Source organism: Impatiens glandulifera, chromosome 1 (assembly GCF_907164915.1).
Source record: "Impatiens glandulifera chromosome 1, dImpGla2.1, whole genome shotgun sequence".
NCBI classification, from domain to species: Eukaryota; Viridiplantae; Streptophyta; class Magnoliopsida; order Ericales; family Balsaminaceae; genus Impatiens; species Impatiens glandulifera.
In genome coordinates this window covers 17,262,712-17,275,879 of record NC_061862.1, presented here as the reverse complement: position 1 = coordinate 17,275,879, position 13,168 = coordinate 17,262,712, and the positions used below count along the sequence as shown (strand labels likewise).

The window sequence follows — 13,168 nt, the reverse complement described above, 5'->3', positions numbered from 1 at the left end:
ATTTTTCGACGACCGAATAGAAACCCGTCAGAAAATAGTTATGTTAAAACGACATACGATCCACATACAACAAAAGGGATGGGGTTACAATCAATTGGGAATTTATCATTAAGAAATTTTAGAATCGATCTTGATAAGTTAGATGGAACAAATCCAAGGGAATAGGTACGAAAGGCAAACAAATTCTTCGAAAATTTCATAATGGAAGATTACAAAAAAAAAAAAAAAAATGAATTATGATATAAATAATAGATTATTTAGTAGATCATACTATTCAATTGTGAAATGACATTCAATAAATGGACCACCAAAATTGATTACATTGACCCGTGGAGGGAGTTACAATCATAGATTGGGTGATACTAAAAAGAAAATGTAATACTTTAATAACATGAACTGGCAGTAGAATTGACACTAAAGTATCACATTTTTAGAAAATAAATAAATGAACCAATTCAAAACATAACATAATAAGAACAATGTTAACTAAAAAAATTGTTTTGAATAAGATATGATTCTAAATATTAAAATTATACAATTTCCTAAAAGTAATTGATTAAAATCTAATTGATTCCCAAATAGCTCCTTAAATGGTATAAATGTGGTAAATCAATCACCTGTATATGGTACATACATTCTCTCTTATCAATTCAAGTAATGGAAGATCCTCCTTCCTGCTTTGCCATTACAACTGCAAGCTGCAGCTGCTGTTTCAGCTTACACATTTTCACAGGATTCTTAAACAACTTTATTTGCGGCTTTTCATCCGGAGGCAAAACAACGAAAGCAATACTAAACGATTCTCCTTTCTCGAAAGCACATTGCCATTCATTAACCGAAACCGTAAACCAATTCTTCCACTTAGATCTAGTCGCTTTAACTTCAATATACTCTTTGGAGCTACTTCCCTCTTCTCCTAAAACAATATCATAAGGCAATCCAGTCTCTTCCTCCTTATTTACCCATGTCACTGTTCTTCCACCCGATCGCATCACAAAGTGGTTAAACGCCTCGGATTCTCCTAACCGACCCGTTTCCCATGTTTGGGGCGTAGTGGTAGGAAGGTTAAGAATCAATGGACCCCCGAACTCATTTCGATTAATTCGTGTCTCTGCATTAGTATGATCACCAGTAGAGGGAACTATCAAGACTCGATCCTCTGAACCTTTATGAGATTCGGACAGATTAATATCAGCAGGCAGAGGAGAAAGCTTTTCTACTTCTTCGGGAACAACATCGTTTTCTGATTTGTCGGAAGCCCCAACTCCCCTGCTCTTTCTGCTGGTTGAGATTGGAACGCTAGAGAAACCCGGTGCAGTGTTCCAGTCAACCGGGGGCCAGATTGAGTTGATACCAGGTTTCTTTTTCTTTTTTGCAGTAAGTTCATCCGATGCGGTTGAGACCTCTTTGTTTTTTGGCATTGATAATGGCGTGTGGTTGTTGTCAGAGAGAGACCATACTGATTCTTCGTCGGGAAGTTTTGACACCTGTTTTGAAACGAAAGATTCGATTTTTCGTTCGGTGTATCCAGAATTAACCAATGTCATGATCAAAAGAAGAAAATTGGCTAAGTTTGTGCCTTCTTGAGAGTCGTCAGTAAAAACGCGAGCAAGTTCCTTGAATAAAGAACAAAAAGTGGCTTCTTTGGTAGAATTACTAGAATAAAAGGAATTTCCCTACAAAAAAAAAATTACAAAGAAGATGGTATTAAGAGAGAATACCCTAGTGTCAATTTACACAAGGCTATGTTGCACGGATACGGATACGGGTATCGTATCAAATACGATACGGATACGGCGATACGGCAAGTTTTGAAAATATAGGATACGATACGTTTAGGATACGCATATTATTAAAAATTATTAAAAAATATATATAAAATAATAATTAAAAAAATTAAAAAATATTAATAGTTGGTTAATAACTTGACGTGAATCTTAAGTTTATCTTGTTTATCTAAGAAACACATAAGATAGACAAAGTAAGATAAAGGAAGCTTGAGTCAAGAAGAGGCAATGTTAGTTTAGGGTTAGTTTTGTTTTAAACATTTCAGTCCTCCTAAAATTTTTACTTTTTAAAAATTACCCAAAACGTATCCAAAAACGTATCCAAGCCGTATCCAAACCGTATCGGATTGGTCAACTCCATAAAAAGTCAACGACACTTCTTTTGCCGTATCCGATACCCGTTTTGCCGTATCGTATCCGTATCCGTGTCGTATCCGTATCCGATACTCCGAAAAAAAAAATTTTGGAGTATCCGTGCTACATAGACACAAGGTTATTTGAAAATAATCATTTGGTTATTCAAAGGCCAGATTTTTAATAAAAATAACACAAGACGATAGGAAAAGGAAAAGGGACAGGTGTCAAATAAAAGGGGGGATAAGTAATGTGTTACCTCTAGAAGACAATCGCATGTATGTTTCTTCGATTCAATGTTGTGTCCTTTAATGACATTCTTGTAATGTAGTTTCTCGACGACAACAATTTGTAAATGACTTAACTTCTCAACTATTAATTCCTTCAATTGGACATATTTGTGACTGTCCAAACTATAGATGTATCGCTGAGCATAAGGAATCATCCATTTCACCAATGATGCCTTGAAGCTAGGATCTTCCAAACCAGAATATACTGCCTCTCGAGTTACAACCTACAAAATAACGCACAAACTTAGAATTTCCTTCACATTGTTCATGATGAAATTGATCAATCTTTTCATTCTTAAGATTCTTGTGTTTGTGTGTGTGACAGAGGGAGAGAAAGAGAGAGTTCACCTCAGAAAGAGCTGGGATTCCTAAGGCCTGAAGCAGAGGAGACACTTTATTCTTGAGCAGAGTTTCTTCATCGTTGCCGTCATGTGCACCAAAGTATAAGAAGTAAATATTCTCTAAATTCTTAAACTCTTTCTTCAGTTTTTCATCATCACACCAACAGACAATGCCGAAGGATGAGTGAAGTGAAACCCATTTATCTAGCACAGTGGGTAGAACTGAACATTCGGGTTTGACTAGACACTCTTTCAGATATTGAATATCACCCAAGGTCAATTCTCCACTATTAAGTCCTTCAGCCCATTTCAAAAAGATTTGGAAAACCTGAAAAGGTTTCCATAAGTAAGTGAGTTAAATAAAATAAAAACTGAGTTAGACAATAAGCACTTAAACCGTGCAACTTACAATATTAGCAGATTGTGATGGTAAAGCAACAGAAGTCAACTTCTGTAAAATTTGAAGGTAGTCACGGAAATTAGGAATCGTATTTACTCCACAATCCTTCACAAAAAAGGTATAAAGGCTTGGATAGATATTATGCAGAATCTTGCAGAAAGAATTATCGGTAAATCCCGAGTAAAGGCTTCTATTTATCTCCTTGATTTGGTTCACAGAACCTGTTGAGTCTTCCCAATAAACTTCTGTCGCAGACAAAAGGAGGCCAGGAACAATATCATGTATACTAGAATAACCGGAATATGGGACAAAAATGAAAGGCAGTGACTTCAATTCATCAAGAGTCTGGTGCCTTGATGAAGTAGACATTTCGCTCCAAATGAAGGAGTAAAAATTTGTCATCTGTGCTATGCTGGCAATAACAACAAAAAAGAAACAAACAAGTGATATTTCACATGAGACTTGCACATAATAGTCAAAGATGCTTGCACAAAAGTCGTAAAGGTGTATGTATAGTTGGAAGTTCATGATTCTCCATGAAATAAACATGAACGGATTTGAGAAAAGTATTTCCCTTCTGTCAAACTATTGTATGTATAGCTTTATTATATGTGTAACTATGCATCTATTTTACCTTCACTGAAGAAGAATAAAATGAAAAAGATCAAAGTATCTGTCAAAGAGTAGAACAAAAACATACCTAGCATTAAATGTGGTATTGGATTTCCTCCAGGCTCGAACAACTTCCAAGATGTCTTGAAGATCAACTTTAGTTTTCAATCCAATATCAAGCAAAAGCTTCTCACTTTTCACCTATTCCAACAAAAGAGTCAAAAGTGAATAAAAAGAAATCAAAACATTAATAGTTTGATGGCCAACTCAAAATGGAACAAAAATAACTCTGGATGTAGAAAATTCACTTTGGGATAGGAAACTAGGCAAAAAGCTACTTTATACAGGACAATAGGAGCATTGATCATAGTTCAACAATGACAAGACATAATATACCACTAACTAAGGTATTAACATGAGAATGATAACGAAAAAGTAAGCTATGAAACAGTCCTAATCTACAACAAGAATGATAATGATTTTAATTAGTTATTTGCTAGCATGACTATATAGCTAAGGAAATGGACATGAACCTTTGGAACTGCATATGGAGCAAAGGCACCTAGAATGGAGCGTACTGCATCACAGTCACAAAATATGTCTTTTGCATAATGAAGCTCATTGTCCAAACTTGATACCAACCATTTAGTCCCACAAAGGCTACGTAAGAAAGAAGAATTGAACATTTTCTTCTTGTCACTGGAATCACCCATCATGCAATAACCCATTGTTTTATCACCAAGACACTGATCCCAGAGAATATCAAGTGACTCAAGCAAGAATTGACATCTAATTCTATCACCATTTGATGACAAATAAGACAACAACTGCACCAATTCTGGTGATTCCCAATCTTTAATAATTGCTCTATCAGATATCAGATTATGTTCCCCTATGAGATCTGTCAGGACATGGGGAGGTATATCACCAATGCGTTTCTCAACTGAAACTACCTGGAAGAAGTCGGAAACACCCAATTTTTTAAAGAATTCCCGCCACTTCATCATTCCATCAGGTAATAAAACAGTTACAGGATGATTCAGGTAGGCTACATCAACCTCGTGCCAATTCAAAAGTATGCCTTCAATTAAGATATTCAAGTCAATGTGATTCCCAAATTCTTTACCGAAGTGAAGTGGCACTTCTGTAGGGCGTTTGTAGCCATAATTCGTTGAAATGAGGGCTTTGTTGTATAAAACAGAAGTAATTTCACTGTCCTCAGCTAGACAGTTGGGGCAACTTGATTGCAGATGGAACATCAAAAAGGCAAGGTGTTCTATCATCAAACCTGTACTTAATTTAGAAACGTTATCATCAGAAATTGTTGGCAAGACATATAGCTTCACAATATCATGTGCTGACAACCGTTGGGCACCAAGTTTCTGAAGCATTCTAGTCACATTATCCAAGACAGATGTTTCCAAACAAGAAGAATCAATACTAGCAGCAGTAGAAAAAAGTGCAGGGCTCACTGTCCGAAGTTTAGAATACAGTAGTGAAAAAGTTGCTGAAACATCCTCATTTTCTGATCCAGGATGTAAGACATCAGAATGTATCCAAATTGTACCTTCATCCATGCAGCTATAGGTCCCATCTGAAAGAGGAATCAAGGGCATTCCTTTTAGGTTGCTTATAAGATCTAAAGCTGTCATCTGGTTTTCAGAATTTTGACTAGTACTGAACACCATCATATAGAGGGAACTAAGCAAAGAAGATAACCAGACTAGCCCCATAGATGAGATGCCACTCTTTGAGTAGCACAAAGAAGATATTATCTTGAGTAAGACTTTGGGTCCATAGTCCTCAATCCCCAGACATCTTGCTAATGAATCTGATAACTTTATATTTTTATCCAGGAATCCAAGACCAAGGTGCTCATGAAGCAACCTATTGGGTAAAAGATGACAGGCTTGTTCGTTCCAATTTCTTATAACTTTGCATGGAGGAAACCAGTCATCACTATTACCTTCCAGAAGTAAACAGTTTGATGAACGTAACTTGGATATAATTAGCCTTGGAAGGCTTGAAAAGAAACCTTGAACATCACCTGGAAGAGGAACAAAACTCATAAAGGCAGTAACAGCCTCCCCTAAATTCTGACGATAACATGGCAAGGAACAAAAAGAATGCTCTGCCTTAACAAATAAATCAGGGAAGTTTGATCGCAACCATTGATTCCAGGGACTATTCCCATCAACTTCTTCTCTTGACGAGGGGAGGGTGAAATCTCCCTGTATAATGAATTTTAGACCATATTGTCGCAAGGGAAGAAAAGCAAACACAGGCTGCTGATCCAGACAGGGGATGTATGTTCCAACATCTGATTCATGCAGTGTAAACGCTATTGAGATTTCTGTTGTTAGAACATCAGGGCGAATATTCATAGGTTGCAATTTTTGAGATGCAACGAACCAAGTCATTTTGTCTTTGCCTAGACAAACATTTACAAGACCCTGCCCAACAATTTCTTTCCTCATCACGGTTAAGGAATCATCAAGAAAGTTTCTAAATCGGATACATTTAAGACGGTGAAGAAAAAGCAACAAGGATGGATGAAGATCAGAAAACATAGACTTGATGTTGTTCATGGAAGAAGATCCAGATGTTATTGATTTGAAGGGAAGCACAATGCAAGTTTTCCAGTAATTGTTGTCCGTTTCATCATTGTCACAGAAGGCCATTCTCTTAAATAAGTTAACATCACAAGGAGGTATAACAGTAGGTAGAACAAAGCCAATCTGCCCCTCACTTATATCAAACTTGATATGAAACCCGTTAGAATGTATTTCTGGGGCATCAGTAATCTGCAATAAAGGCAACAATAGTCACATGAAAATAGTACGAACAACTCATGTATGAATCAACTAATAGTCTCTCAAATGAAAGGCGTGCATAAAACTTCTTATGACTCCAAACAATTTCTTGAGTCAGGAAAACTATTTAGCATATATTCTAGAGGCCCAGAAATGATAGCCATAATAGAGTACAGAGGTCTTTCTGAGAGCAGATCCCATAAGGTGGCTTTATGGAGTAAATGGTGAAGCATGCAGAGATATAGCAGAGAAGATTCTTGTCAACCCAGTAAAATAAAAGCAATGAACTATTCTCTCAAACTCTTAAAAATAAACATACCCGGAAGACAGATTTGAATCCAATGCCCTTCTTCCCAATATATCCAGCATTTGAGCCCTTTTTCGTTGAATTGCCAACATCACAAAGAGCTCTAATATTTTCAGCAGAAAATCCCTTCTCATTGTTCATAATGACGATGCCCTTTTCCTGTAGAATAACTGTCAAAGTTGGTTCCACATTTTCTGGGTAGGCGTTGTCATCCGCATTTTGAACCTGAAGAAAATGCATTAGAGCACAATTGCAGATGCATAAAAATATGAAACTTAATTAAAAGATATATATTAGCAGTTTCTCCATAACCTGCAACCAAACATTTCTAGGGCAATAATGAATGAAAATGGTTTTCACCCTCATCTACTATGCAAAAGATAGTTTAAAAATGGTTATCAATTAATCTATTACATGGAAATATAGATACATGTAGTATCCTTACTAGCCGTGTTTCATGTATTTTGCTCTTCCTGCAACATTGCTCAAAGTAGTTATCGACTTTCTACACATTTTGATGTAAATGCTGGAAAATCATTTTGGGACAGCTTGGGAACACGACAAAAACATATCATTTTCAAGCATGAGGACAAAATTGGAAACTAAATGTGACAAGAAAAGGATGGAAGAAATATGTGTTCTGATCTCTTTTTCCAGGTAGGATGAATAGTGTCTCTATTATGGACACACATAAAATTCAATCAATATGACAATATCATCTAACACGACAGTATAAAAATCACAAAGAAATATATAAGCTCAGTAAGAGTTCAAGAAACATGCTAGATATTGTAAAAAAATATCAAATACTAAACTTACAAGCTCAAGCAGAAAATGTGAATCCTGAGAGTACAATTCCTGTGAAAGGCATTGCAGTGCTCTGCCTAAACGAGCATGTTGCTTCATCAACATGCATCTCTCCGTGTCAGAGAGACTTGGATACAACCCAAATTCTACTCGGCGTATAGACTCAACAAAACCAACTGCCCCATTTTCATTTCCGACCTCATTTACTTGTTGATTAACCTGACGAGGACAGTCTTCAGAAGTCTCCTTGTAATTCACCTTGTCTTCAACCTCATTTTGTTCTAGGTTATGCTTATCTGAATCAAGTGGAGAAGTAGGATTCATGACTGTCTCAGAACCAGCCAAGCGAGTAGTTACAGAAGAACAAAACACATGGTAATCATCAATCCACTCTACTATACCCAAAGAAAGTCCTATATCATGAAGCATTACTCTCTGCCCTATTTGCCTACATTCACACAATAAGGAATTTGTATAAGAATCTTTGGCAATAGACTTCAGTCCATCGAGCAATACTTCTGCAGCAAAGTAACGGAACTCTGTAGGTAGATAACCTAGACAGTTGATGACAAAACTTGATGCAATGTTAATGGATTTGGTATCGTCGCTTTTGCTCTTATGTACACTCTGCAAATCAAGGGCAGGCATTCCTTGCCCAAACGAGGAATATCCTTGCATGAGAAAAGAGGGATCATCATTCACTACATACTCAGTATGGTTCTTCATAAGTACTTCAAATGCTTGACATGCATGGCATTTGAGAAGACGCAAAGGAATGTGACCTTCACCTCCATATATTGCAAACAAAGACAGCAATGAAACAGCAGTTTTGTAAGCAGACCCCTCAAGAAGAGATTTTAAGAACGAATCTAAGGTGGCTTCCGGATCAATTCGAATTACTTTTCCATCCTTAGTAACCAAAAACATAAGCTCCTTGCTATTGACTTCATTCAACACCCATTCCAAGAGATGACCAAGTGAGGGAGCATACATCATATCCCAGTGTGTCCATAAAGCCAGATCCAGCAACATTGGTGACTTTAGTATCACTTTCGTTACATCTTTTGTAGTAAGACGACAAAATACTTCAGCTTCATGGTCTATACTGGTATCCAATCCAGATTTCTGTAAATCTTCCTCATTTGTAGAGACCTTATGGCAATCTCCTAACAAACAAGCAGAAAATAGAACAGATGATGAATTGCGGTTACCACTGTTCCCTTTCCCACTATCAGAAGATTCATTGAAGTCACCTTTAATAGTTAAACTCACTGAAGGAAACTGCCTCCGAAGCAGCACAGAGACCATCTCATTGGTAATTTTCTCGTTTCCAAAATTATTTGTAGCTTGTGACAATAACAGAGACAGTTGACTCTCAAGCACACTAACCTCCAAATGATTGACACATATATCTTGAGTAAAGAGTTTCTGTAACACATTAGGTAGAAGAGATAAATTCTTCTCTATAAACATGAAGAAATCCTGGTAACCAAGTATTGCAAAATTCTGAACAGAGAACTGCTTCATCAGCCACAATTTACAATTGCACAGTTCCTTCAATAGATTCAAAAATGAAGTGGTACTTCTTATGGCACCATTATGAAGCTGAAAGTATTCTAAAACTTTTTTTGATAGGTCTTTCACTGAGATACCTGAAGTAAATATATTGCATCATAGTTAGCTATATATTACTTAATGGTATCCAAGAGGGCAAGAAGTACATATAATGCATCATAGTATTAAAATGAATCTTTCATGGAGATAGCAGTGTTTGACTCAATAATATTCTAATACTTTGAACTAAAATCTTAAAGAGAAGAAAAAAGGAAAGTAGTAGAAAACTCCACCAACTTCTCAGCTGGTTGAAAACTTTACAACAAACTAGTAGCAGACTCTAGCATGATTCTGAATTAAGGAATTGCTGGGAAGAAACTTTAGTTTATTTATTAATAAGGAACAATACGGAAAATAATTACACACAGTTACAAAATGCAAATCAAGATATACTGCCCCGAAATCCAGTTCACTTTCACGTAAGTCTATGGGCCAATCTAATCTAGACCCGAGCAAGTAAAAGAATCACACACAATGTCAGGCTCAGAGCATTAAGAAACTGGCTGATCATGAGTACTTTAAAGCCTTGTGGAGGCAATAAAGCTTCTTTTTCATTCTACTTCAAAAAAAATATTACCCAAAAAAAAAGCAGGAAACCCGAAACTGGACTACTGCTATGACCAGTCTGGTGCATAAATGATGATGATAAGAAGCATTATATCTGTTATCACACAGCTTTATCAAGATATTCTGTTTAGCTAAATGTGAAAAGATTGTAGATATAACAGCTCATTCCACTGATACATAACTACCCAAAGCACTCATGAGTTCAGGTGGTCCATTATCCTATACAATGTTTAGTAATTCAGCTCAAAAACCATGTTTACAGTTTCTACAGGTTTGTTTTCTTAGGATATATTGCATTACGCTTGGGCCGGCCCCTGAGTGATACTCATCATACGAGGATTAACACTATACATAGAATTCTAGGACTCTACAATTCTTCAGTAAACAAAAACTTACTGTGTTCATTCTCCACCATACTAGTGACCCTATCTTTTTCATCTGATTCGACCTCAATATTTTCATATTCTGTTGCAGAAGGCTCTTGAGCAACTTCTGATAGGTTAAGAGCTTGCAAAGTGTCATACATGCTATCCCACATGCCACTTCTGATAGATGCTACCTGCAACAAGTTTCCACCACGTGCTTAGTGAAAACAATTTTTTAATGAGACAACAATTTCAATAAATTGTTTCAGAAAACAAGTTACTCTTGAGTAAAACCTTCATCATTTAATAATTCAATTCTATCCTGAGACTATAATAATCTCCAGCTGTACTTTTGCTTCATCAATAAGACATATGTTTATTATAACAACCACACATGATGAGTAGACAGTTTTGTTAACCTTGATGAATCCCTATAAATTCTAAACATTGATTTTCTTCCTTTCTTTAATAAGTACAACAATAATGAGCAAGTATCAGGGATATATAAACAGAAATCAACTTACAGCAACATTTAGTAACCCAACAAATGGATATGCTGACAATATCAACTTGACTTTCTTCCTTTCTTTATCAGACATATTACCCCATTTGGACATTTCTTTCAAAACCTACGAGGATAAAATATCAGATAAGAAAATCCTTCTATTGACAACAAATATAGAGATCCTGAAGAGGAATGAGCACAACCTCTTAAGCATGAAAATATAAGTTTTAAATGAGATGAAAGATGCCTCGGAAATATTTAATATAATTTTTAAAATCAAAGTATACGTACCCCAGTTACAGTATTGTCCGCACACGTCTGCTTCCACATTGTGACGAATGTCCTCAATGATTCACTAGAAAGCTCGATACCTTCTCCATCACAATTTACGAACTTCGTCATCTTATCATCAGCTATAAGAGGTTGACACTTCTGCATCTTGTGTTTTGTTTGGCCTGTTGGTTTAAGCAATTTTTTTCTTTTCTTCTGTGATTTCTCATTAGTTTCATTTTGTTTATTTTTCCTGAAAGCGTGAGAAGCACTAGCATCTGTTTCATTACTCAACCCAAGCCGTGTCATCTCTTCAGTTGCTGATGGGTATGGACATCTACTTTGTCGGTCAGCGCTGCTTGCAATCGGTGATGACAATTTGATAGGAGTTTGTGCATTAGTAACAGTGTTGTCCTCATATTGTTCATAATCACTATCATCTTCCTCGGAACTGGATGAAATAAACCTTGTATGCTTCCCAGTGAAAATATCATTGGACAATGAAAAGGATTTGAGTCTCGCTTCTAAACGAGGATCGATCTGCTTTTTATTGGATGTAAAGAGGGGGCGTTTTCGGCCTTTCTGGTTTGCTTTCAGCTTTAATTCCTTCAAACTTTCCACAGATAGAGGGCGTTTTTGTGTTTCTGTGATCGAAATGTCAACAGGTACAGGGCATTTATGTGTTTTCGTGCTCAAACTTTTCTCTAGTGAACCATTCTCAAATTTTATAGCTCTACGGATATGAACAATATACTTCCTGTGCACACAAATATCAGACAAACATTTAAAACCCTTTGCAAAAACCTTGGTTATATTAAGGCAATATCTTGGAGGTTACCTAGGACATACTGCATAATATCTTAATCATATGAGCTTACATGAAGTAGAATAATAAATACAGCACCTAATCAATTATGTAAAACAAATGTCTTCTAACAAACAATCCCAACAGAAGATCATAAACATACCCCAAATTCTGCACACGAATTGTAAGCTTTTCTTTGCAAGATAATGATTTCTTCATGGCAATAAAATCCAAAAGTTCTTCAACCTTAATTTCTATACCTTCTTGAGTATCCAAAAACTCACGAAGGCAAGAAATTACTTCTTCACTTGTTATCTTTACTATCTCATTCGTATTACAACTTGCAGAAAAGTAATTCATTACAAGTGGATGCCGTAGTAAAGGACCCAGTTTTAGTTCTTCAAAGTTTTGAACACCCTCATTCTTGCAAATAGACTGTTCCAAATCATACAAGGAAGTAATACCTTGGACTGCTACAAAGCAATGGATAAAATCATTGACCTAAACAAAAACATCCCAAGAGAAACTTATCAGACACTGTTATTTATAACCCTCTTATGAAAGTAACTTGTAGTTTAACAAAAATCAAAACTTTAACATGCTAAGAACATGCAAATCTGGTATTCAAAAAATACATATCACTGCAAATTTACTGTGTTTCAAAAAAAGAAAGTTCCAGAATGACATAGTGATGTTAGCTTTGTATTTTGAACCGCAGATTACCTTCCCTTCTGTCAGTATAAGGTGGTGAAGAGCAGGTATTTGTTGTAAATGAACTCCCAATGATTCCCACGATTCCACTCGAAGGGAAACCAGGGCAGCCTGAGAGACCTTCCATGCCGACACGTTTTCTCTGGCGACTATTAAATTCATTTGTGCGTTTGTAACAGCACGGTGTATATTATCGTTCACTAAATTCGATGTCGAAGATTGAGGTTGAAACCTTTGATTAGGATATTGACTATGAAAATCGGGGTTTTGGGACATGCCAGTGAACGGATATGGGTGCGATGGATACTGAGGATGTTGTTGCCTTGACGGAGGAGTCCCATAAGCGTTGCCGCCATGAGGGAAGCGCGGCGGCTGTCCATACATTGTGTTGGGTATTGGGGAAGAAGAAGAAGAGAGAAAGATACGTTTATTTTTTTTTTGAGGTACCTTGAAGCTTTATATAGGAATCAACTTTTATAAATATTTTAGCGGTAGATAATAAATATATAAATAACTCTATATTTAGGGTTAAACTTTTTTAAATTTATAAAAATATGAACCTTTTGGAAAATTTGATAAAATAATTCTGATATCAGGGTTATTCTAAAAATAAAAGGGAA

The 13,168-nt window shown here is 36.2% G+C and overlaps 1 protein-coding gene across 1 annotated transcript; it reads right to left on the bottom strand.

Annotated features, from left to right (window-relative positions):
• Positions 1-482: 482 nt before the first annotated feature.
• Positions 483-12,964, bottom strand: LOC124919696 (protein NO VEIN-like). Its single transcript, XM_047460012.1, has 13 exons — positions 12,561-12,964; positions 12,001-12,338; positions 11,054-11,789; positions 10,782-10,886; positions 10,289-10,451; positions 7,724-9,363; positions 6,917-7,129; positions 4,318-6,588; positions 3,873-3,985; positions 3,182-3,584; positions 2,780-3,100; positions 2,401-2,655; positions 483-1,676 (listed from the first exon to the last, which is right to left on the bottom strand). The coding sequence occupies exons 1-13, from the start codon at positions 12,930-12,932 to the stop codon at positions 651-653; spliced, it is 7,956 nt and encodes a 2,651-aa protein (XP_047315968.1). The 5' UTR covers positions 12,933-12,964; the 3' UTR covers positions 483-650.
• Positions 12,965-13,168: the final 204 nt, after the last annotated feature.

Excerpts from the sequence above, each read along its gene's own strand:
- LOC124919696 (XM_047460012.1), bottom strand. The coding sequence starts at position 12,932 with ATGTATGGACAGCCGCCGCGCTTCCCTCATGGCGGCAACGCTTATGGG. Across the intron at positions 10,452-10,781 it reads TTGGGTTACTAAATGTTGCT|GTAGCATCTATCAGAAGTGG; the intron begins GTAAGTTGATTT and ends AACTTGTTGCAG. Across the intron at positions 9,364-10,288 it reads TATGGTGGAGAATGAACACA|GTATCTCAGTGAAAGACCTA; the intron begins GTAAGTTTTTGT and ends TATTTACTTCAG.